Source organism: Salvelinus namaycush, chromosome 5, assembly GCF_016432855.1.
Source record: "Salvelinus namaycush isolate Seneca chromosome 5, SaNama_1.0, whole genome shotgun sequence".
NCBI lineage: Eukaryota > Metazoa > Chordata > Actinopteri > Salmoniformes > Salmonidae > Salvelinus > Salvelinus namaycush.
The window spans coordinates 69,089,770-69,116,389 of NC_052311.1; the positions used below are offsets into that span (position 1 = coordinate 69,089,770).

The following is a 26,620-nucleotide window of genomic DNA, read 5'->3' on the forward strand; positions in this document are numbered from 1 at the left end:
GGGAGGAGAATGTAAGAGGAGAGAAGAAAACAGGAGAATGTAAGAGAAGAGAGAAAGAAAAAACAGGAGATGTAAGAAAGAAAGAAAACAGGAGAATGTAAGAGAGAAAGAAAACAGGAGAATGTAAGAGAGAGAAAGAAAAAAAACAGGAGAATGTAAGAGAGAGAGATGAAAACAGGAGAATGTAAGAGAGAGGAAAGAAAACAGGAGAATGTAAGAGAGAGAGAAAGAAACAGGAGAATGTAAGAGAGAGAGAGAAAGAAACAGGAGAATGTAAAAAGGAAAAAGAGAAAGAAAACAGGAGAAATGTAAGAGAGAGAAAGAAAAACAGGAGAATGTAAGAGAGAGAAGAAAAACAGGAGAATGTAAGGAGAGAGAAAGAAAACAGGGAATGTAAGAGAGAGAAAGAAAACAGGAGAATGTAAGAGAGAAAGAAAGAAAACAGGAGAATGTAAGAGAGAGAAAAAACAGGAGAATGTAAGAGAGAGAGAAGAAAACAGGAGATGTAAGAGAGAAAGAAAAAAACAGGAGAATGTAAGAGAGAGAAAAGAAAACAGGAGAATGTAAGAGAGAGAGAAAGAAAACAGGAGAATGTAAGAGAGGAGAAGAAAACAGGAGAATGTAAGAGAGAGAGAAAGAAAACAGGAGAATGTAAGAGAAGAGAATGAGAAAACAGGAGAATGTAAGAGAGAGAAAGAAAAAAGGAGAATGTAAGAGGGAGAAAGAAAACAGGAGAATGTAAGAGAGAGAAAGAAAACAGGAGAATGTAAGAGAAGAGAAAGAAAAACAGGAGAATGTAAGAGAGAGAGAGAAGAAAACAGGAGAATGTAAAGAGAGAGAAGAAAACAGGAGAATGTACAGAGAGAAAGAAAACAGGAAGAAGTAAGAGAGAGAAAGAAAAACAGGAGAATGTAAGAGAGAGGAGAATGAAAACAGGAGAATGTAAGAGAGAGAAAGAAAACAGGAGAATGATGTAGAGAGAGAAAGAAAAACAGGAGAATGTAGAGAGAGAAAGAAAACAGGAGAATGTAAGAGAGAGAGAAAACAGGAGAATGTAAGAGAGAGAGAAAACAGGAGAATGTAGAGAGAGAAAGAAAAAGGAGAGAATGAGAGAGAGAGAAAGAAAACAGGAGAATGTAAGAGAGAAAGAAAACAGGAGAATGTAAGAGAGAGAAAGAAAAAAGGAGAATGTAAGAGAGAGAAAGAAACAGGAGAATGTAAGAGAGAGAAAAGAAAAACAGGAGAATGTAAGAGAGAGAGAAAACAGGAGAAGTAAGAGAGAAGAAAACAGGAGAATGTAAAGAGAGGAGAAAACACAGAGAGAATGTAAGAGAGAAAGAAAACAGGAGAATGTAAGAGAGAGAGAAAGAAAACAGGAGAATGTAAGAGAGAGAAAGAAAATAGGAGAATGTAAGAGAGAGAAAGAAAAAGGAGAATGTAAAGAGAGAGAAAGAAAAAACAGGAGAATGTAAGAGAGAGAATGAAAACAGGAGAATGTAAGAGAGAAGAAAAAAGGAGAAGAAGAGAGAGAGAAAGAAAACAGGAGAATGTAAGAGAGAGAATGAAAACAGGAGAATGTAAGAGAGAGAAAGAAAACAGGAGAATGTAAGAGAGAAAGAAAACAGGAGAATGAAAGAGAGAGAATGAAAACAGGAGAGTGTAAGAGAGAAAGAAAACAGGAGAATGTAAGAGAGAGAGAAAGAAAACAGGAGAATGTAAGAGAGAGAAGAAAACAGGAGAATGTAAGAGAGAGAAAGAAAACAGAGAATGTAAAAAGAGAAGCAGAGAGAGAAGAAAACAGGAGAATGTAAGAGAGAGAAGAAAACAGGAGAATGTGAGAGAGAGAAAGAAAACGAGAATGTAAGAGAGAGAAAGAAAACAGGAGAATGTTAAAGAGAGAGAAAGAAAAAACAGGAGAATGTTAAGAGAGAGAGAAAGAAAACAGGAAGAATGTAAGAGAAGAAAAGAAAACAGGAGAATGTAGAGAGAGAAAGAAAACAGGAGAATGTAAGAGAGAGAAAGAAAACAGGAGAATGTAAGAGAGAGAGAAGAAAACAGAGGAGATGTAAGAGAGAGAAGAAAACAGGAGAATGTAAGGAGAGAAAGAAAACAGGAGAATGTAAGAGAGAGAGAAAGAAAAAGGAGAATGTAAGAGAGAGAATGAAAACAGGAGAATGTAAGAGAGAGAGAAAGAAAACAGGAGAATGTAAGAGAGAAAGAAAACAGGAGAATGTAAGAGAGAAAGAAAACAGGAGAATGTAAGAGAGAGAGAAAGAAAACAGGAGAATGTAAGAGAGAGAGAGAGAAAACAGGAGAATGTAAGAGAGAAAGAAAACAGGAGAATGTAAGAGAGAGAGAAAGAAAACAGGAGAATGTAAGAGAGAGAAAGAAAATAGGAGAATGTAAGAGAGAGAATGAGAAAACAGGAGAATGTAAGAGAGAGAAAGAAAACAGGAAAAATGTAGAGAGAAGAGAAAGAAAACGGAGAATGTATGAAGAGAGAGAAGAAAACAGGAGAATGTAAGAGGAGAGAAACAGGAGAATGTAAGAGAGAAAGAAGACAGGAGAAATGTAAGAGAGAGAGAAAGAAACAGGAGAATGTAAGAGGAGAGAGAAGAAAACAGGAAATGTAAGAGAGAGAAAAGAAAACACTAGAATGTAAGAGAGGAGAGAAAGAAAACAGGAGAATGTAAGAGAGAGAAAGAAAACAGGAGAATGTAAGAGAGAGAGAAGAAAACAGGAGAGGTAAGGAGAGAAAGAAAACAGGAGAATGTAAGAGAGAGAGAAAGAAAACAGGAGAATGTAAGAGAGAAAGAAAACAGGAGAATGTAAAGAGAGAGAGAAAAAAGGAGAGTAGAGAGAGAGAAAGAAAACAGGAGAATGAAAGAGAGAAAGAAAACAGGAGAATGTAAGAGAGAGAGAAAGAAAACAGGAGAATGTAAGAGAGAGAGAAAGAAAAACAGGAGAATGTAAGAGAGAGAGAAAGAAAACAGGAGAATGTAAGAGGAGAGAAAGAAAACAGGAGAATGTAAGAGAGAGAGAAAGAAAACAGAGAATGTAAGAGAGAGAGAAAGAAACAGGAGAATGTAAAGAGAGAGAAAGAAAACAGGAGAATGTAAGAGAGAATGAAAACAGGAGAATGTAAGAGAGAAGAAAGAAAAAAGGAGAATGTAAGAGAGAGAAGAAAGAACAGGAGAATGTAAGAGAGAGAGAAAGAAAACAGGAGAATGTAGAGAGAGAAAGAAAACAGGAGAATGTAAGAGAGAAAGAAAAAAGGAGAATGTAAGAGAGAGAGAAAAAACAGGAGAATGTAAGAGAGAAAGAAAACAGGAGAATGTAAGAGAGAGAGAAAGAAAACAGAGAAATGAGAGAGAGAGAAAGAAAACAGGAGAATGTAAGAGAAGAAGAAAATAGGAGAATGTAAGAGAGAGAAAGAAAAACAGGAGATGTAGAGAGAGAATGAAAACAGGAGAATGTAAAGAGAAGAAAGAAAACAGGAGAATGTAAGAGGAGAGAAAGAAAACAGGAGAATGTAAGAGAGAGAATGAAAACAGGAGAATGTAAGAGAGAGAGAAGAAAACAGGAGAATGTAGAGAGAAAGAAACAGGAGAATGAAAGAGAGAGAATGAAAAACAGCGAGAGTGTAAGAGAGAAGAAAACAGGAGAATGTAGAGAGAGAGAAAGAAACAGGAGAATGTAAGAGAGAATGAAAACAGGAGAATGTAAAGAGAGAGAAAAGAAAACAGCAGAATGTAAGAGAGAGAAAGAAAAAAGGAGAATGTAGAGAGAGAATGAAAACAGGAGAATGTGAGAGAGAAAGAAAAAACAGAGAATGTAAGAGAGAGAAAGAAAACAGGAGAATGTAAGAGAGAGAAAGAAACAGGAGAATGTAAGAGAGAGAGAAAGAAAAACAGGAGAATGTAAGAGAGAAAGAAAACAGGAGAATGTAAGAGAGAAAGAAAACAGGAGAATGTAAGAGAGAGAAAGAAAACAGGAGAATGTAAGAGAGAGAGAAGAAAACAGGAGAATGTAAGAGAGAGAAGAAAACAGGAGAATGTAAGAGAGAGAAAGAAAACAGGAGAATGTAAGAGAGAGAGAAAGAAAATAGGAGAATGTAAGAGAGAGAGAAAACAGGAGAATGTAAGAGAGAGAGAAAGAAAACAGGAGAATGTAAGAGAGAAGAAAACAGGAGAATGTAAGAGAGAAGAAAACAGGAAGAATGTAAGAGAGAGAGAAAGAAAAAGGAGAATGTAAGAGAGAGAGAGAGAAAACAGGAGAATGTAAGAGAGAAAGAAAAACAGGAGAATGTAAGAGAGAGAGAAGAAAACAGGAATGTAAAGAGAGAGAAAGAAAACAGAGAGTAAGAGAGGAATGAAAACAGGAGAATGTAAGAGAGAGAAAGAAAACGGAAATGTAAGAGGAAAGAAAGAAAACAGGAGAATGTAGAGAGAGAAGAAACAGGAGAAGTAAGAGAGAGAAAGAAAACAGGAGAATGTAAGAGAGAGAAAGAAAACAGGAGAATGTAAGAGAGAGAGAAAGAAAACAGTAGAATGTAAGAGAGAGAGAAAGAAAACAGGAAAATGTAAGAGAGAGAAAGAAAACACTAGAATGTAAGAGAGAGAGAAAGAAAACAGGAGAATGTAAGAGAGAGAAAGAAAACAGGAGAATGTAAGAGAGAGAGAATGAAAACAGGAGAATGTAGAAGAGAAAGAAAACAGAGAAGTAGAGAGAGAGAAAGAAAAAACAGGAGAATGTAAGAGAGAAAGAAACAGGAGAATGTAAGAGAGAGAAAGAAAACAGGAGAATGTAAGAGAGTGAGAGAAAGAAAACAGGAGAATGTAAGAGAGAAAGAAAACAGGAGAGATGTAAGAGAGAGAGAAAGAAAACAGGAGATGAAGAGGAGAGAAGAAAGAAAAACGGAGAATGTAGAGAGAGAGAAAGAAAACAGAGAATGTAAGAGAGGAGAAGAAAGAAAACAGGAGAATGTAAGATGAGAGAGAGAGAAAGAAAACAGAGAATGTAAGAGAGAGAGAAAAGAAAACAGGAGAATGTAAGAGAGAGAAAGAAAACAGGAGAATGTAAGAGGAGGAGAAAGAAAACAGGAGAATGTAAGAGAGAGAGAAAGAAAACAGGAGAATGTAAGAGAGAAAGAAAACAGGAGAATGTAAGAGAGAGAAAGAAAACAGGAGAATGTAAGAGAGAGAGTCTACTTGAACAGAGCAATACTCAATCATGAGGCATCAAAGCCAAAGGAACTGAGTAACATTAAGAAATGCTATAGATGGAAGGAATGCAGTTTGGAAACCTACCAAAAAACAATTAGGCAACAGCAAATTCAATCCCTTTTAGACAACTTCCTGGGTAAATGTTCCACGCAATAGTGAAGGTTGTAAACTTGGCAGTAGAAAATCTAACAGTATATTTGACCTCTCAGCTTACCTATCAAATCTAAAAAATCTCAAATAGAAAACCGAAGAAAATGAAACAACAATGACAAATGGTTTGATAAAGAATGCAAAAATCTAAGAAATAAATTGAGAAACCTGTCCAACCAAAAACATAGAGACCCGGAGAAAACCTGAGTCTACGCCTTCACTATGGTGAATCACTAAAAACAAACAGAAATACACTACGGAAAAAGAAGGAACAGCACGTCAGAAATCAGCTCAATGTAATGAAGACTCCATAGACTCTAACCAATTCTGGGAAAAAATTGGAAAACACTAAACAAACAACAACACGAAGAATTACTATCCAAAATGGAGATGTATGGGTAAACCACTTCTCCAATCTTTTTGGCTCTAAACAAAGAATAAAGAGCAAAAACATATACATGATCAAATACAAATCCTAGAATCAATATTAAAGACTACCAGAACCACTGGATTCTCCAATTACCTTGAATGAGTTACAGGACCAAAATAAAAACTCCAACCCAAAAAAAGGCCTGTGGTGTTGATGGTATCCTTAATGAAATGATCAAATATACAGACAACAAATTCCAATTGGCTATACTAAAACTCTTTAACATCGTCCTTAGCTCTGGCATCTCCCCAATATTTGGAACCAAGGACTGATCACCCCATCACAAAAGTGGAGACAATTGTGACCCCAATAACTACCGTGGAATATGCGTCAACAGTAACCTTGGGAAAAGCCTCTGCATTATCATTAACAGCAGACTCGTCATTTCCTCAATGAAAACAATGTACTGAGCAAATGTCAAATGGCTTTTTACCAAATTTACCGTACAACAGACCATGTATTCACCCTACAACCCTAATGACAACCAAAACAAACCAAAACAAAGCAAAGTCTTTATCATGCTTTGTTGATTTCAAAAAAGCCTTCGACTCAATTTGGCATGAGGGTCTGCTATACAAAATGATGGGAAAGTGGTGTTGGGGTAAAAATACGACATTATTAAAATCCATGTACACAAACAACAAGTGTGCGGTTAAAATTGGCAAAAAAAAACACACATTTCTTCAACAGGGTCGTGGGGTGAGAACAGGATGCCAGCTTAAGCCCACCTCTTCAACATATATATCAACGAATTGGCGCGGGCACTAGAACAGTCTGCAGCAGCCGGTCTCACCCTACTAGAATCGAAGTCAAAATGTCTACTGTTTGCTGATGATCTGGTGCTTCTGTCACCAACCAAGGAGGGCCTACAGCAGCACCTAGATCTTCTGCACAGATTCTGTCAGACCTGGGCCCTGACAGTAAATCTCAGTAAGACCAAAATAATGGTGTTCCAAAAAGGTCCAGTCACCAGGACCACAAATTCCATCTAGACACCGTTGCCCTAGAGCACACAAAAAACTATACATACCTCGGCCTAAACATCAGCACCACAGGTAACTTCCACAAAGCTGTGAACGATCTGAGAGACAAGGCAAGAAGGGCCTTCATGCACATCAAAAGGAATAAAATTTCAACATACCAATTAGGATCTGGCTAAAAATACTTGAATCAGTCATAGGCCATTGGCCCTTTATGGTTGTGAGGTCTGGGGTCGCTCACCAACCAAGATTTCACAAAATGGGACAAAACCAAATTGAGACTCTGCATGCAGAATTCTGCAAAAATATCCTCCGTTGTTACAACGTAGAACACCAAAAATGCATGCAGAGCAGAATTAGGCCGATACCACTAACTATCAAAATCCAGAAAAGAGCCGTTAAATTCTACAACCACCTAAAAGGAAGCGATTCCCAAACCTTCCATAACAAAGCCATCACCTACAGAGAGATGAACCTGGAGAAGAGTCCCCTAAGCAAGCTGGTCCTAGGCTATGTTCAAAACACAAAAACACCCCACAGAGCCCAGGACAACAGACACAATAGACCCAACCAAATCATGAGAAAACAAAAAGTAATTAACTTGGACACATTGGAAAGAATAACAAAAAAACAGAGCAAACTAGAATGCCTAGTTGCCCTAAAACAGAGAGTACACAGTGGCAATACCTGACCACTGTACGTGACCCAAACTTAAGGGAAAAGCTTTGACTATGTACAGACCTAGTGAGCAAGCCCTTGCATATGAGAAGGCCGCCGTAGCGCAGACATGGCTTCAGAGAAGACAGGCTATGTGGCACACTGCCACAAAATGAGGTGAAAACTGAGCTGCACTTCCTAAACTCCTGCCCAATGTAAGGACCAATTAGAGAGACATATTTCCTCAGATTACACAGATCCACAAAGAATTGAAAACAAATCCATTTGAGTAAACTCCATTCTAACTGGAGAAATTCCACAGTGTGCCATCACAGCAGCAAGATTTGTGACCTGTTGCCACAAGAAAAAGGGCAACCAGTTGAAGAACAAAAACACCATTGCTAAAATACAACCCATATTTTATGTTATTTTATTTTAACTGTGTGTTTAACCATTTGTACATTGTTACAACAACTGTATATAATAATATAACATTTGTAAGTCTTTATTGTTTTGAAACTTCCTGTATGTGTAATGTTTACGTTAATTTGTATTGTTTATTTCACTTTGATCATATCATACATCACTGCTTTGGCAATGTTAACAAATGTTTCCCATGCCAACTAAAGACCCTTGATTTGAAGTGAAATTGATTGAGAAACGGGTGTAGAGAGAAAGAAAATCAGGAGAATGTAAGGAGAGAAAGAAGAAAACAGGAGAATGTAAGAGAGAGAAGAAAACAGGAGAATTAGTGAAGAAAAACGAGAAGAGAAGGAAGAAAACCAGTGAGAAGTAAGAGAGAGAAAGAAAACAGCGAATGCAAGAGGAGAAAGAAAAAAGGAGAATGACAGAGAGAGAATGAAAACGGAGAATGTTGGAGAGAAAAAAACATGAGAATGAAGAGAGAGGAAAGAAAACAGGAGATGTAAGAGAGAGAAAGAAAAACAGGAGAATGTAAAGAGAGAGAGAAAGAAAACAGGAGAATGTGAAAGAAGAGACGTAAGAGAAAGAAAACAGGAGAATGTGAGAGAGAAAGAAAACAGGGAATAAATAGAGAAGAAAGGTAATGTAGAGAGAGAGAATGAAAAAGCAGGAAATGGTAAGAAGAGAGAAAGAAAACAGGAGAATGTAGAGAGGAGAAAGGAAAACCAGGAGAATGTAAAGAGAGAGGAGAAAGAAAAATAGGCAGAATGTCAAGAGAGAGAATGAAAACAGGAGAATTAAGAGAGAGAGAAAGAAAACAGGAGATGTAAGAGAGAAAGAAAACAGGAGAATGTAAGAGAGGAAAGGAAAACAGGGAGAATGTAAAGAGAGAGAGAAAGAAAACAGGAGAATGTATAAGAGTAGAGAGAGAAACAGAGAAGTAAAGAGAAGAAACAGGGAGTAAGAGAGAGAGAAAGAAACAGGAGAATGTAAGAGAGAGAGAAAGAAAACAGGAGAATGTAGGGAACACGAAGTAGAGAGAGAATGAAAACAGGAGAGTGTAAGAGAGAGAAAACAAACAGGAAAATGTAAGAGAGAAGAAAAGAAAAACAGGAGAATGTAAGAGAGAGAAGAAACAGGAGAATGTTAGAGAGAGAACACGAAAACAGGAGCAATGTAAGAGAGAAAGAAAACAGAGGATGTAAGAGAGACGAGAAAGAAAACAGGTTAGAATGTAAGAGAGAGAGAAAGAAAACAGGAAAATGTCAGAGAGAGAAAGAAACACTTAGAATGTAAGAGAGAGAGAAAGAAAAACAGGAGAATGTAAGAGAGAGAAAGAAAACAGGAGAAGTAAGAGAGAGAGAATGAAACAGGAGAATAAGAGAGAGAAAGGAAAACACGGAGAAGTGTAAGGCAGAGAGAAAGAAACAGGAGAATGAAAGAGAGAAAGAAAACAGGAGGAAGAAGAGAGAGAAAGAAAACAGGAAGAATGTAAGGGGAAGAGGAGAGAAAGAAAACAGGGAATGTAAGAAGAGAAAGAAACAGGAGAATGGAAGAGGAGAGAGAAAGAAAAACAGGAGAATGTAAGAGAGAGAGAAAGAAAAACAGGGAATTAAGAGAGGAGAGAAAAGAAAACAGTAGAAGTAGAGAGAGAAGAAAGGAGAATGTAAGAGAGCAGAGAGAAAGAATGTAAGAGAGAGAGAAAGAAAACAGTAGAATGTAAAGAGGAGAGAAAGAAAACAGGAGAATGTTAAGAGAGAGAAAGAAAACAGGAAAGTAAGTAGAGAGAGAAAGAAAACAGGAGATGTAGAAGATGAGAGAAAGAAAAAGGAGAATAAAAAGAATAACACAAGTAAGAGCGAGAAAGAAAACAGGAGAAGTGTAAGAGAAGAGCTAACTTGAACAGAGCAATACTCAATCATGAGCATCAAGCCAAAGGAACTGAGTAACATTAAGAAATGCTATAGATGGAAGGAATGCAGTTTGGAAACTACCAAAAAACAATTAGGCAACAGCAAATTCAATCCCTTTTAGACAACCTTCCTGGGTAAAATGTCCACCTGCCAATAGTGAAGGGTAAAACTTGCAGTAGAAAATCAAACAGTATATTGACCTCTCAGCTTCACTATCAAATCTAAAAATCTCAAATAGAAAACCGAAGAAATGAACAACAATGGACAAATGGTTTGATAAAGAATCCAAAAATTCTAAGAAATAAATTGGAAACTGTCCAACCAAAAACCATAGAGACACGGAAAACCTGAGTCTAGCCTTTCACATGGTGGAATCACAAAACACTACAGAAATAACACTACGGATAAAAGAAGAAACAGCAGTCAGAAATCAGACTCAAGTAATTGAAGACTCATTTTTATCTAACCAATTCTGGAAAGTGGAAAAACTACACAAACAAAAACACGAACGAAAGAAAGTATCTATCCAAAAGAGATGTATGGGGGTAAACCATCTTCCAATCGTTTGGCTCTATACAAAGAATAAAGAGCAAACACATGAGACATGATCAATACAAATCCTAGAATCAAACTATAAAGGACTACCAGAACCCACGGATTCTCACAATTACCTTTGAATGAGTTACAGGACAAAATAAAAACCTCCAACCAAAAGGACTGGGGTGATTGGATGTATCCTTAAGAAATGAAATATACAGACAACAAAATTCAATTGGCTATACTAAAAACTCTTTAACATCGTCCCGCTCTGCATCTTCCCCAAATTTGGAAACAAGGAATGATCACCCCCAATCCACAAAAGTGAGAAATTTGCCCAATAAATACGTGGAATATGCAGTCAACAGAACCTGGGAAAATCTCTGGCAATATCATTAAACAGCAGACTCGTACATTTCCTCAATGAAAACAATGTATTCCAGAACCTCTACAAGACGGACATCGAGATCTTCCCCACCGACCTGGTGAAGGCGCTAGTGGACTCGCTGCAGAAGGACGAGCGCTCCCAGGCGGACCGGCGGCCAGAGCTCAAGCGGCTCATTTTCAAGGTGAAGACAGACAACGAGATGGTGCTGGTCCAAGCTGACGATCACGTGAAGAAGTTCCAGCTCCCTAAGACCCACATGCTGCAGGAGGACTTTGTGAAGTGCATCCAGGAGTCTGGGATTGTGAAAGACGTCGCCACCATCCATAGGCTGTTTGAGGCTCTCACTGTGGGTAAGTTGAGACTTACCATCCATAGGCTGTTTGAGGCTCTCACTGTGGGTAAGTTGTGACTTACCATCCATAGGCTGTTTGAGGCTCTCACTGTGGGTAAGTTGACACTTACCATCCATAGGCTGTTTTGAGGCTCTCACTGTGGGTAAGTTGACACTTACCATCCATAGGCTGTTTTGAGGCTCTCACTGTGGGTAAGTTGAGACTTACCATCCATAGGCTGTTTGAGGCTCTCACTGTGGGTAAGTTGAGACTTACCATCCATAGGCTGTTTGAGGCTCTCACTGTGGGTAAGTTGACACTTACCATCCATAGGCTGTTTGAGGCTCTCACTGTGGGTAAGTTGAGACTTACCATCCATAGGCTGTTTGAGGCTCTCACTGTGGGTAAGTTGAGACTTACCATCCATAGGCTATTTTGGGCTCTCACTGTGGGTAAGTTGAGACTTACCATCCATAGGCTGTTTTGAGGCTCTCACTGTGGGTAAGTTGAGACTTACCATCCATAGGCTGTTTGAGGCTCTCGCTGTGGGTAAGTGAGTTAGAGGTCAGGCCTCTCGTTGACAGGACATGGAAATACATGAGCAGTACAGTATGGTTGTACTATAACAATAATATCACCCATGATAGTAAACCAGTGATTGATCTGTCAATAAAGTTTGAAATACAGTACCACTCTGCCTAGGAACACGGTGTGTATCATCTGATTATCCTTACTTTATTAATAGCATCTTGTAAGAGTGACTTTGGATTCAGTGACTTCCATGAGGAGTCCCTCCAAATCAGTATTTTACATTGACTCCTCATTGGATGGTAAGCAAGATTGTCCAGTTTGTCTGCAGCATCCCATCGTATGACTGGTCAGCGGGACTCATGTGGCATCTCTTTTTATTTTTCTCTCCATCTTCATCTCTGCTTGGGTTTAACGTTCATTCCATGACATCATACATGAGATGGATGGCTGTTGTTTCATGGGGCGTCTTCAGCTATGGAAGATGTATAAATGTGCTCTTTGCTTTGACAAAACACAGTGTTCCTGTTTACAATGGATGCTGTTTGAAGTAGCTTGTTTCTATTGGCTTGTATGACATGCATGAACATGAAAGTAAAATGATAGAATGCATTTGCATGGTTTTAATGTGCGTTTGATGAGCATGTTCTCTACAGGCTGCTGAGACTTGTCATGCCTTGTTTACATTCACACCACTACTCTTACAACGAATGGCTCCTTGAAGACTGAAGCTTTCTTCTAAGAGAAGGTTACCTCTGTTTCCAGGGCAACAGAAGCAGATTGACCCAGAGGTGTTCCGTGTGTTCTACACCTTCTGTTTCCAGGGCAACAGAAGCAGATTGACCCAGAGGTGTTCCGTGTGTTCTACACCTTCTGTTTCCAAGGCAACAGAAGCAGATTGACCCAGAGGTGTTCCATGTGTTCTACACCTTCTGTTTCCAGGGCAACAGAAGCAGATTGACCCAGAGGTGTTCCGTGTGTTCTACACCTTCTGGAAGGAGACGGAGGTGGAGGCCCAGGACGTTCACCTGCCAGCTGAGGTCATAGAGCACCTGGACAACAACGAGTGTGTCTACAAGCTGTCCTGCTCCATCAAAACCAACCAGGGAGTGGGTAAGATCGCCATGACACAGAAGAGGCTCTTCCTGCTCACTGACGGGAGGCCTGGGTTTATCGAGATCACCAAGTTCAGAGACATAAAGGTGTGGTTACTTTATGTTTAGGCAGTAGTAGTAGTACTGTTCAGGGATGAGTTTTCTAAAAACTTTGTAGTCCTAAAATAATCTTTGACAAGTATAGGCAATGGATGAAAGATGATCTTAGTGCTATGAAGCTTTTGGAAACTCACTCAGTAATGAATGAAGGGTACATTGGTATGACTACAGTGTATTGCCATCAATGTTTGGCTTTGTTCAAATGAAAATCTGCCATGATGACGATGACACATCTGATATTCCTCTCCTCACATTTCAGTTGAATGCATTCAGTTGTCCAACTGACTAGGTATCCCCCTTTCCCTCTCGTCTCTGTCAGGAGGTGAAAATCTCCTTTGCTCCTTTCCTGCTGTTGAAGATCCCGTCTCTGAAGATCAAGTGCAGTCTGAGGAAGGAGGTGTTTGAGGCCAACCTGAAGTCTGCGTGTGACCTGTGGAATCTCATGGTCAGAGAGATGTGGGCTGGGAGGACGATGGCAGACGACCACAAGGTAGGATATACGCTGGATCTCAGACTGGTGCTGCATTCAGTAGGGTATAATGTAACCAAGTTGAATTCATTCAACTAACCCCTTCAGCTTGAAATACCCCAACCCGCACCATGGAATTGCTAGCTTTTCGGTGGCGCAGCAAAGCTGTTAAGCAGTGCAGTGACTTCTGTTAAACACTTTGTGGAACGTGTGGGTAGAAATATTAGCATAGTCCATTTCACCCTCCTGAATGTGTTATGTCGTTATTCATAGTCTTGAAAAACATGTCACATTATTTTATTACCGTATTATGAAAAAAGTATAAGATCGGTTGGCACCTAAAGGGATATTAATCTTACAGTACAGGCTTGTCCCACCCCTCTGACCTGATGGTTTCCTCCAGGCTTCCTAAAGGAATATGAATCTTACAGTACAGGCTTGTCCCACCCCTCTGACCTGATGGTTTCCTCCAGGCTTCCTAAAGGGATATTAATCTTACAGTACAGGCTTGTCCCACCCCTCTGGCCTGATGGTTTCCTCCAGGCTTCCTAAAGGGATATTACAGTACAGGCTTGTCCCACCCCTCTGGCCTGATGGTTTCCTCCAGGCTTCCTAAAGGGATATTAATCTTACAGTACAGGCTTGTCCCACCTCTCTGGCCTGATGGTTTCCTCCAGGCTTCCTAAAGGGATATTACAGTACAGGCTTGTCCCACCCCTCTAACCTGATGGTTTCCTCCAGGCTTCCTAAAGGGATACTAATATTACAGTACAGGCTTGTCCCACCCCTCTAACCTGATGGTTTCCTCCAGGCTTCCTAAAGGGATATTAATATTACAGTACAGGCTTGTCCCACCCCTCTAACCTGATGGTTTCCTCCAGGCTTCCTAAAGGGATATTAATATTACAGTACAGGCTTGTCCCACCCCTCTGACCTGATGGTTTCCTCCAGGCTTCATAAAGGGATATTACAGTACAGGATTGTCCCACCCCTCTGACCTGATGGTTTCCTCCAGGCTTCCTAAAGGGATATTAATTTAAAAAAAAAAATTATTTAACCTTTATTTTTATTTCACCTTTATTTAACCAGGTAGGCTAGTTGAGGACAAGTTCTCATTTGCAACTGTGACCTGGCCAAGATAAAGTGTGACACAGACAACAACACAGAGTTACACATGGAGTAAACAATAAACAAGCCAATAACACAATAAACAAGTCAATGACACAGTCATTTAACTAGGCAAGTCAGTTAAGAACGAATTCTTATTTACAATGACGGCCAACCGGGGAACAGTGGGTTAACTGCCTTGTTCAAGGGCAGAATGACAGAGTTTTACCTTGTAAGCTCGGGGATTCGATTCAGCAACCTTTCGGTTACTGGCCCAATGCTTTAACCACTAGGCTACCTGCTGCCCCATGTTGCAGTACAGGCTTGTTCCACCCCTCTGCTCTGCTGGAAAACATTATGTTTTGTCCTTATTATATTCTCTTAATGTGATCTCCCAAACTTAATGTGATCTCTCAAACTTAATGTTATCTCCCACACTGTTTAATTGGCTGTACTCATTGTACATTGTAATGTGTAGTAGGTTGTGTGTGTATATATACTTGTAAGACTATGTCTCTCTTATAGGATCCTCAATACAGGCAGTGTGTGTATAAGCTGTCATGTTCCCTTTAAGGATCCTCAGTACAGGCAGTGTGTGTATAAGTTGTCATGTTCCCTTTAAGGATCCTCAGTACAGGCAGTGTGTGTATAAGTTGTCATGTTCCCTTTAAGGATCCTCAGTACATGCAGCAGGCTTTGACTAACGTCTTGCTCATGGATGCTGTGGTTGGGTGCCTTCAGAGCCAGAAGGCCGTATTTGCCGCCTCCAAACTGGCATACTTTGACAGAGTGAAACATGAAGGTATGCATTATGGTCCATATACACTGTCGATTTGTTTTTTTGCATATAAATCATCTGTAAGCTTTACCATTTGTGAGTTTAATGGTGGGGTTCCGGACACAGATCTAGCCTGGTCCTGGACTAAAACACAAACTCAATGGAGAATCATTGAACATGTATTTAGTCCAGGAGTTTCCAGGACTAAGGATCAAGTATACGACTAAATCAACGACATCGGATGTCCCTCTGAAGAACAATAGTGTGTGATATTCATTGTGATTTTCTGTAATCAGGATAGTGATTCATATTCTGATATGTCATTTTTTCTGCTTTCTGTTTCGTTGTCTGTAAGCAGTTCCTATGATGGTTCCAAAGACAACATCGGAGACGTTGAAACACAAGATCAATCCATCACTAGACCTCCCAGCTCCACAGACTGTACACGTCTTACTCTACACACCAGGTGAGGGAATACAGACTGTACACGTCTTACTCTACACACCAGGTGAGGGGATACAGACTGTACACGTGTTACTCTACACACCAGGTGAGGGGATACAGACTGTACACGTCTTACTCTACACACCAGGTGAGGGGATACAGACTGTACACGTCTTACTCTACACACCAGGTGAGGGGATACAGACTGTACACGTCTTACTCTACACACCAGGTGAGGGGTTACAGACTGTACACGTCTTACTCTACACACCAGGTGAGGGAATACAGACTGTACACGTGTTACTCTACACACCAGGTGAGGGGATACAGACTGTACACGTCTTACTCTACACACCAGGTGAGGGGATACAGACTGTACACGTCTTACTCTACACACCAGGTGAGGGAATACAGACTGTACACGTGTTACTCTACACACCAGGTGAGGGGATACAGACTGTACACGTCTTACTCTACACACCAGGTGAGGGGATACAGACTGTACACGTCTTACTCTACACACCAGGTGAGGGAATACAGACTGTACACGTCTTACTCTACACACCAGGTGAGGGAATACAGACTGTACACGTCTTACTCTACACACCAGGTGAGGGAATACAGACTGTACACGTCTTACTCTACACACCAGGTGAGGGAATACAGACAGCTGAGTTTATATTACTCTACACACCAGGTGAGGGGAAACAGACAGCTGAGTTTATATTAATCTACACACCAGGTGAGGGGAAACAGACAGCTGAGTTTCTATTACTCTACACACCAGGTGAGGGAATACAGACAGCTGAGTTTCTATTACTCTACACATCAGGTGAGGGGATACAGACAGCTGAGTTTCTATTACTCTACACACCAGGTGAGGGGATACAGACAGCTGAGTTTCTATTACTCTACACACCAGGTGAGGGGATACAGACAGCTGAGTTTCTATTACTCTACACACCAGGTGAGGGGAAACAGACAGCTGAGTTTCTATTACTCTACACACCAGGTGAGGGGATACAGACAGCTGAGTTTCTATTACTCTACACACCAGGTGAGGGGAAACAGACAGCTGAGTTTCTATTACTCTACACACCAGGTGAGGGGATACAGACAGCTGAGTTTCTATTACTCTACACACCAGGTGAGGGGAAACAGACAGCTGAGTTTCTATTACTCTACACACCAGGTGAGGGGAAACAGACAGCTGAGTTTCTATTACCCTACACACCAGGTGAGGGGATACAGACAGCTGAGTTTCTATTACCCTACACACCAGGTGAGGGAATACAGACAGCTGAGTTTCTATTACTCTACACACCAGGTGAGGGGATACAGACAGCTGAGTTTCTATCATAGTTTCAGTCTCTTATCTTCACTCTGATGTATCTGCCTGTAAGATAGAAGCTGTTTACATGCCAGTTAAGTGCATGTCCAGTTAAGTGCATGTCCTAACATGTTCTGTAAGGTGCATGTCATAACATGTCCTGTAAGGTGCATGTCCTAACATGTCCTGTAAGGCGCATGTCCTAACATGTCCTGTAAGGCGCATGTCCTAACATGTCCTGTAAGGCGCATGTTCCTAACATGTCCTGTAAGGCGCATGTTCCTAACATGTCCTGTAAGGCGCATGTTCCTAACATGTCCTGTAAGGCGCATGTTCCTAACATGTCCTGTAAGGCGCATGTTCCTAACATGTCCTGTAAGGCGCATGTTCCTAACATGTCCTGTAAGGCGCATGTTCCTAACATGTCCTGTAAGGCGCATGTTCCTAACATGTCCTGTAAGGCGCATGTTCCTAACATGTCCTGTAAGGCGCATGTTCCTAACATGTCCTGTAAGGCGCATGTTCCTAACATGTCCTGTAAGGCGCATGTTCCTAACATGTCCTGTAAGGCGCATGTTCCTAACATGTCCTGTAAGGCGCATGTTCCTAACATGTCCTGTAAGGCGCATGTTCCTAACATGTCCTGTAAGGCGCATGTTCCTAACATGTCCTGTAAGGCGCATGTTCCTAACATGTCCTGCAAGGCGCATGTTCCTAACATGTCCTGCAAGGCGCATGTTCCTAACATGTCCTGCAAGGCGCATGTTCCTAACATGTCCTGCAAGGCGCATGTTCCTAACATGTCCTGCAAGGCGCATGTTCCTAACATGTCCTGCAAGGCGCATGTTCCTAACATGTCCTGCAAGGCGCATGTTCCTAACATGTCCTGCAAGGCGCATGTCCCTAACATGTCCTGCAAGGCGCATGTCCCTAACATGTCCTGCAAGGCGCATGTCCCTAACATGTCCTGCAAGGCGCATGTCCCTAACATGTCCTGCAAGGCGCATGTCCCTAACATGTCCTGCAAGGCGCATGTCCCTAACATGTCCTGCAAGGCGCATGTCCCTAACATGTCCTGCAAGGCGCATGTCCCTAACATGTCCTGCAAGGCGCATGTCCCTAACATGTCCTGCAAGGCGCATGTCCCTAACATGTCCTGCAAGGCGCATGTCCCTAACATGTCCTGCAAGGCGCATGTCCCTAACATGTCCTGCAAGGCGCATGTCCCTAACATGTCCTGCAAGGCGCATGTCCCTAACATGTCCTGCAAGGCGCATGTCCCTAACATGTCCTGCAAGGCGCATGTCCCTAACATGTCCTGCAAGGCGCATGTCCCTAACATGTCCTGCAAGGCGCATGTCCCTAACATGTCCTGCAAGGCGCATGTCCCTAACATGTCCTGCAAGGCGCATGTCCCTAACATGTCCTGCAAGGCGCATGTCCCTAACATGTCCTGCAAGGCGCATGTCCCTAACATGTCCTGCAAGGCGCATGTCCCTAACATGTCCTGCAAGGCGCATGTCCCCTAACATGTCCTGCAAGGCGCATGTCCCTAACATGTCCTGCAAGGCGCATGTCCCTAACATGTCCTGCAAGGCGCATGTCCCTAACATGTCCTGCAAGGCGCATGTCCCTAACATGTCCTGCAAGGCGCATGTCCCTAACATGTCCTGCAAGGCGCATGTCCCTAACATGTCCTGCAAGGCGCATGTCCCTAACATGTCCTGCAAGGCGCATGTCCCTAACATGTCCTGCAAGGCGCATGTCCCTAACATGTCCTGCAAGGCGCATGTCCCTAACATGTCCTGCAAGGCGCATGTCCCTAACATGTCCTGCAAGGCGCATGTCCCTAACATGTCCTGCAAGGCGCATGTCCCTAACATGTCCTGCAAGGCGCATGTCCCTAACATGTCCTGCAAGGCGCATGTCCCTAACATGTCCTGCAAGGCGCATGTCCCTAACATGTCCTGCAAGGCGCATGTCCCTAACATGTCCTGCAAGGCGCATGTCCCTAACATGTCCTGCAAGGCGCATGTCCCTAACATGTCCTGCAAGGCGCATGTCCCTAACATGTCCTGCAAGGCGCATGTCCCTAACATGTCCTGCAAGGCGCATGTCCCTAACATGTCCTGCAAGGCGCATGTCCCTAACATGTCCTGCAAGGCGCATGTCCCTAACATGTCCTGCAAGGCGCATGTCCCTAACATGTCCTGCAAGGCGCATGTCCCTAACATGTCCTGCAAGGCGCATGTCCCTAACATGTCCTGCAAGGCGCATGTCCCTAACATGTCCTGCAAGGCGCATGTCCCTAACATGTCCTGCAAGGCGCATGTCCCTAACATGTCCTGCAAGGCGCATGTCCCTAACATGTCCTGCAAGGCGCATGTCCCTAACATGTCCTGCAAGGCGCATGTCCCTAACATGTCCTGCAAGGCGCATGTCCCTAACATGTCCTGCAAGGCGCATGTCCCTAACATGTCCTGCAAGGCGCATGTCCCTAACATGTCCTGCAAGGCGCATGTCCCTAACATGTCCTGCAAGGCGCATGTCCCTAACATGTCCTGCAAGGCGCATGTCCCTAACATGTCCTGCAAGGCGCATGTCCCTAACATGTCCTGCAAGGCGCATGTCCCTAACATGTCCTGCAAGGCGCATGTCCCTAACATGTCCTGCAAGGCGCATGTCCCTAACATGTCCTGCAAGGCGCATGTCCCTAACATGTCCTGCAAGGCGCATGTCCCTAACATGTCCTGCAAGGCGCATGTCCCTAACATGTCCTGCAAGGCGCATGTCCCTAACATGTCCTGCAAGGCGCATGTCCCTAACATGTCCTGCAAGGCGCATGTCCCTAACATGTCCTGCAAGGCGCATGTCCCTAACATGTCCTGCAAGGCGCATGTCCCTAACATGTCCTGCAAGGCGCATGTCCCTAACATGTCCTGCAAGGCGCATGTCCCTAACATGTCCTGCAAGGCGCATGTCCCTAACATGTCCTGCAAGGCGCATGTCCCTAACATGTCCTGCAAGGCGCATGTCCCTAACATGTCCTGCAAGGCGCATGTCCCTAACATGTCCTGCAAGGCGCATGTCCCTAACATGTCCTGCAAGGCGCATGTCCCTAACATGTCCTGCAAGGCGCATGTCCCTAACATGTCCTGCAAGGCGCATGTCCCTAACATGTCCTGCAAGGCGCATGTCCCTAACATGTCCTGCAAGGCGCATGTCCCTAACATGTCCTGCAAGGCGCATGTCCCTAACATGTCCTGCAAGGCGCATGTCCCTAACATGTCCTGCAAGGCGCATGTCCCTAACATGTCCTGCAAGGCGCATGTCCCTAACATGTCCTGCAAGGCGCATGTCCCTAACATGTCCTGCAAGGCGCATGTCCCTAACATGTCCTGCAAGGCGCATGTCCCTAACATGTCCTGCAAGGCGCATGTCCCTAACATGTCCTGCAAGGCGCATGTCCCTAACATGTCCTGCAAGGCGCATGTCCCTAACATGTCCTGCAAGGCGCATGTCCCTAACATGTCCTGCAAGGCGCATGTCCCTAACATGTCCTGCAAGGCGCATGTCCCTAACATGTCCTGCAAGGCGCATGTCCCTAACATGTCCTGCAAGGCGCATGTCCCTAACATGTCCTGCAAGGCGCATGTCCCTAACATGTCCTGCAAGGCGCATGTCCTAACATGTCCTGCAAGGCGCATAACTCGCATAACATGTCCTGCAAGGCGCATAACTCGCATAACATGTCCTGCAAGGCGCATAACTCGCATAACATGTCCTGCAAGGCGCATAACTCGCATAACATGTCCTGCAAGGCGCATGTCCTAACATGTCCTGCAAGGCGCATGTCCTGCAAGGCGCATGTCCTGCAAGGCGCATGTCCTGCAAGGCGCATGTCCTGCAAGGCGCATGTCCTGCAAGGCGCATGTCCTAACATGTCCTGCAAGGCGCATGTCCTAACATGTCCTGCAAGGCGCATGTCCTAACATGTCCTGCAAGGCGCATGTCCTGCAAGGCGCATGTTAGGACATGCGCCTTGCAGGACATGTTAGGACATGCGCCTTGCAGGACATGTTAGGACATGCGCCTTGCAGGACATGCACCTTGCAGGACATGCGCCTTGCAGGACATGTTAGGACATGCGCCTTGCAGGACATGTTAGGACATGCGCCTTGCAGGACATGTTAGGACATGCACCTTACAGGACATGTTAGGACATGCACCTTACAGAACATGTTAGGACATGCGCCTGCAAGGCGCATGTCCTGCAAGGCGCATGTCCTAACAAGTAATTTCTTCACACTTGTCAGGTGTGGTAACTTATGAACTTGTTGTACTGTACAGTGTGAGTCAACAAAACTTAATATGTCACTGACCGGCTCAACATTTTCATATTTTTTATTTTTTTACATTGGTTAAACGTAGAGGCTCAGAGCTACAAAATGGTATATCATACACTGCATTTTTGAGGAACAATGGGAAAGTAATTCTGCTTTGAAAGTTGATAAACTTGTAAACTCACTTTTGAGAAAAAGGACATTGAATGTTTTGGTACCTACTGGAGAACACTCCTTTGTCTACACCCATTCAGCATTGTTCACACACTCTTAAGCCAGCCCCACCCATCTCTTTAAGGATTCACATGTGAGGTCATGTGATCAACACTGAGTACTGTAGTAAAGATTAAGACTAAAAGTGGTAGTAGCCTACAATAAGGAAACATTCCAGGTAAACAAAGTGTCCAAGTAAAAATACTTAATAGATATTAGATTACTCTTACCCAGACACACTTGTCTAAATTGATGGGTCATGTGAAAGAAACACTATAACCCCCAGCCACATCATGTTGTGTAAAAAGTATTAGTGTCATACTTGAGTAAATGTAAAGATACCTTAATAGAAAATGACAGAAGTAAAAGTAAAAGTCACCCAGTAAAATACTACTTTAGAAAAAGTCTAGAAGTATTTGGTTTTAAAAATACTTAAGTATCAAAAGTAAAAGTATAAATCATTTCAAATTCCTTATAGTAAACCAGACGGCCTAATTTTAATTGTTTTATTTTTATTGACGGATAGCCAGGGGCACACTCCAACACTCCAAGACATAATTTACAAATGAAGCATTTGTGTTTAGTCAGTCCACCAGATCAGAGGCAGTAGGGATGACCAGGGATGTTCTCTGTTTAGTCAGTCCACCAGATCAGAGGCAGTAGGGATGACCAGGGATGTTCTCTGTTTAGTCAGTCCACCAGATCAGAGGCAGTAGGGATGACCAGGGATGTTCTCTGTTTAGTCAGTCCACCAGATCAGAGGCAGTAGGGATGACCAGGGATGTTCTCTGTTTAGTCAGTCCACCAGATCAGAGGCAGTAGGGATGACCAGGGATGTTCTCTTGATAAGTGTTTCAATTGGACCATTTTCCTGTCAAAATGTAACGAGTACTTTTGGGTGTCCAGGGAAAAATGTATGTACATTATTTTCTTTCTGTAGTGAAGTAAAAGTTGCCAAAAAAAATAATAGTATGATCTCAAAGGCACTGAAAAACCCCAACATATTCTATGTTGTAATGCAGAGCTACAGTATATACCGTATACATATAATCTATATGCCTGTGGGAGTATCCATTGACTGGCTGACCCATGGATTGTACATTTAAGTTTTAGTGTATTTGATTTTGATGTAGACATTTGCAGCTAAAAGCTGAATTGCTGTGACTGACCACAGTCTCTCTCTCTCTCTCTGTTTATCCAGGCCAGTTGAGTTACTCGGAGGCAGACGGAGATGGGAACCCCAAGCTGTGGTGTGCCCTCAGTGGTGGCAGGGTGGTTGTGTTTGATGCAGCCAGCTGGTCCATGCAGCAGAACTGTGTTCAAGTGGGATCCTCCCAACTGGTATGATGTCTGCAAGCAGACACATACCATTTCCCCTGCGCTCTCCCTGGACTATCGCTTGAGCCTTCCTACTAGGCTCTGTTCCAATATCCACATTAGTGTAGCAGAACACTTAGAGAGAAGCATTGGATTTGGCCATGCATTCTAAGGGTTATATGCTAGTGTGGATATTGGAACATGTCCTTTGTTTCTGTGAAATTGCTTACAGATATCCTTTGAAAAGAAATTGTTATATTGAATTAAGTACACAGTGATCTCTTTCTCTCCCTCTAGCTCTCTGTTTCACTTGTTCTCTCTCTCCCTCTCCATCTCTCTCTTTCTCTACCTCTCTCTCTCCCCCCTCTAGTTCTGTTTCACTTGTTTTCTCTCTCTCCCTCTCTAGCTCTTTCACTCTCTCCCTCTCTCTCGTTTTCTTCTGTTGATAGTGTTTCCTCCTTTCTGTGGTCTCATGAGGCATGAACAGGAGTGCCTACCATTCACATGACAGTGGATTAAACCTGGATATGTTTGCGTCCAAAATAGCACCCTATTCCCTATATAGTGCACTTCTTTTGACGAGAGTCCTATGTGCCTTGGTCGAAAGTAGTGCACTATATAGGGAATAGGTGCCATTTGGGATGCAATTTATGTGCTGAATACGTGGCTTTATTATGTGCACAGAACTGCATGCTGGGATTGGACCAGGATCAAGTATGGATTGGCTCCCAGGATTCTATCATTTACATAATTGATACTCGCAGCATGTCCTGCAATAAGCAGCTGACAGAGCACAGGCATGAGGTTATGGACTTTGCCCTGGAGGAGAGTGACAAGATGAGGTAAAATGTTACACATATAGTTCCGTATGTCTGTGTCCCACAGGGCACCCTATTCCCTATATACTGTAGGGCACTCTTTCATGCTACAGTCACTTCACCCTCACAAAGTGTTAACCCGTGTGTGATGCTCAGGATTCTATATTGAGGGAAGGATAATGTGTTAGAACTGCCTGTTCAAATGACCAATGCACCTATTGCAGAAAGTAGTTCTAACTGTCCTCGCCCCAGTATAATTTTGCAAGGCTCTTAGAACATGGAGTGTTCAGTGTTCTGATGTCTATTTCCAACCAGCAGATGGCAGCAGTGTACTTAAACTACACTTTACTTTGCCCTCAGTGAATCATCAGTAGTTAGACCACAATCAGGCTTCTACATGGTGCTTGTTTTAATCCAACTGTCCCTCTCCTCCCTCCCAGCCAGACATACTCCTGTAGTGCCGATGGAACAGTCATTCTGTGGGACCTCTCAACGCTAAAAGTGAAAAAGCAGTTTCAACTGGCCTGTGATTGGCTTATGTCCATTCAGCTCTTCAATGGAACACTGTGGTGCTGTAAGTCAACCCACTCAGTCATAGTTGTACTTTAACTCTATATTATTATTATTATATTCTTTATATAATCCTATATATTGTATACCCTGCCAATGATCAATTAACAAAGTGTGTCAACTGACCACAAGATAACATGCTAACAACAGCAAGCATCTGGACAGAAACTTTTGTTTGTTTTGTTCCCATCTGTTGTAATGTTGACTAGGTGCCAGAGACGGCATCGTTGAACTGAGGAAGGACGGAACCCCACATCGTAAGATGACACTTCCTGAGGATCTACGGAGCATGCCCACTGAGTTCAGCAGCCTCATCCTCTTCGTAGAGGTAGTAGGCCCATGTTCCCTTCATCTTGGAGATTTCACTGAACCAAGATCTTTATCTCATGCTAGGCCTTCACCTTGGAGATTTCACTGAACCAAGATCTATATCTCATGCTAGGCCTTCACCTTGGAGATTTCACTGAACCAAGATCTTTATCTCATGCTAGGCCTTCACCTTGGAGATTTCACTGAACCAAGATCGTTATCTCATGCTAGGCCTTCACCTTGGAGATTTCACTGAACCAAGATCTTTATCTCATGCTAGGCCTTCACCATGGTCTCCAAGTGGCCTCAATAATCAAGCCAGACACTATGTATTTTTGCAGCCTTCCAACAGTCAGTTTGCTTGTCATGGGTGTCATGAGCTGATGGCTAAACCAGTCCACTGTGTGTTTCTTTCAGAGGGGCCAGTTGTGGACGAGCTGTTCTGATTCTGACGAGCTCTGTCTCTGGCACTGTAAAGACCTGACCAAGCCTTTCCTGAGGGTGCAGCTGCAGAACTGTACAGGGGTCAACTGTATGATCAAGGTTAAGAATCAGGTGAGAAAATAATGGTCTCAGTTGGATGTTCACCCATGCTGTTCTTTGCATGTTTTGCTGGTAACACTTTATTGGAAGGGTACCAACATAATAACCTCTTTAACACGTTACTATTAACACATACAAAACACATTCATAAGATTCTGTCAACAACACTCTTTCTCAGGTGTTGCAATTTCTACAAAAGCTTGTAAAGTAGCAGTTAAAATAGTACAGTACTTAGAAATGATACCATACATTCCACCCTCCCATCATTATTTTATCTTCTTTCTCATAGTAACGATCAGAGTGTCCAGAGCGAACGCTGATTTCTATTTCGATAGTAAATGTCACAGTACAACTGCAAATCCTCAACAAGCTTCTCTTCATTGTTTGTCTCCTCCCCCTCCCTCGTCCAGATCTGGATTGGCTGCAGCGGGCCGAGCCCTGATCAATGCAGGGTGAGTGGGAAGATCTACATAGTGGACACAGAGAGCCACAGTGTAGAGAAAGAGCTGATGGCCCACACAGACAGTGTCCAGGCACTGTGCTCTGCAGAGGGCCGCTATGTACTCAGCGGCTCCGCCTGCCAGGATGGCAAAATCGCCATTTGGAAGGTTGAGTAGAGGACGAGTAGCCTGGTCCAGTATCTGTTTGTGTGGTTTTGCCAACTCTTAAGTGAATAAAATGTTTGGCACAACAATGACCGGAGTTTCCTAAACAGCAGAAATAGATGTGGGACCAGGTTAGAGGAAGAGCCCTGCAGACCCTGAGGAGTCCTACAGGTCTGAAGAGGCTATAAACCCCTCAAACTCAACTCTGGACCTGGAAGCCAGTTCCACTGCTTTGTTTCATTGTTCCCCTCTAATCAGGGACTGATTTAGACCAGGGACACCAGGTGGTTATAATGAATTAGCAGGTAGAACAGAAAAGCAGCAGGATCTGGACCTCGTGGGGTCAGAGTTGAAAATCCATGCTATAGACTATAAATTGTTCTTATTTTCCCTGAACACCTCAGAGAGACGGTGAGCTTCTAAATGTTTTTTCAAAGCTTTGTTCTAAAATGTGCTTTTCCTGGATTAAAGACTCAAGGTTGGCCATTTTTTCTTTTTCACATCATTCCACCTCTGTGTCCCAACCCCACCATGCTGCTCCACCTTGTGGTCTGCCCCCCAACCCCACCACGCTGCTCCACCTTGTGGTCTGCCCCCCAACCCCACCACGCTGCTCCACCTTGTGTTCTGCCTCCCAACCCCACCATGCTGCTCCACCTTGTGGTCTGTCTGCCCCCCCCCCCCCCCCCCCCCACCACGCTGCTCCACCTTGTGGTCTGCCTCTGCCCCCCAACCCCACCACGCTGCTCCACCTTGTGTTCTGTCCCCCAACCCCACCACGCTGCTCCACCTTGTGGTCTGTCCCCCAACCCCACCACGCTGCTCCACCTTGTGCTCTGCCTCCCAACCCCACCATGCTGCTCCACCTTGTGGTCTGCCTCTGCCCCCCAACCCCACCACGCTGCTCCACCTTGTGGTCTGTCCCCCAACCCCACCACGCTGCTCCACCTTGTGTTCTGCCCCCCAACCCCACCACGCTGCTCCACCTTGTGGTCTG

General features: G+C 43.2%; 1 protein-coding gene across 1 annotated transcript; it reads left to right on the forward strand.

The window, feature by feature from the left end:
* Nucleotides 1-10,317: 10,317 nt before the first annotated feature.
* LOC120047311 (DENN domain-containing protein 3-like) lies at nucleotides 10,318-26,272 on the forward strand. Its single transcript, XM_038992834.1, has 12 exons — nucleotides 10,318-10,323; nucleotides 10,759-11,053; nucleotides 12,506-12,765; nucleotides 13,097-13,267; nucleotides 15,026-15,155; nucleotides 15,490-15,597; nucleotides 22,663-22,802; nucleotides 23,463-23,620; nucleotides 24,037-24,170; nucleotides 24,376-24,494; nucleotides 24,893-25,030; nucleotides 25,429-26,272. Exons 1-12 carry the CDS (start codon nucleotides 10,318-10,320, stop codon nucleotides 25,633-25,635), a joined length of 1,866 nt encoding a protein of 621 aa, XP_038848762.1. The 3' UTR covers nucleotides 25,636-26,272.
* Nucleotides 26,273-26,620: the final 348 nt, after the last annotated feature.

Bases quoted from the DNA above. Each gene is read 5' to 3' on its own strand.
- LOC120047311 (XM_038992834.1), top strand. The intron at 23,621-24,036 runs GTAAAATGTTAC...CCTCCCTCCCAG, and splicing joins GAGGAGAGTGACAAGATGAG to CCAGACATACTCCTGTAGTG. The intron at 24,171-24,375 runs GTAAGTCAACCC...AATGTTGACTAG, and splicing joins CAATGGAACACTGTGGTGCT to GTGCCAGAGACGGCATCGTT.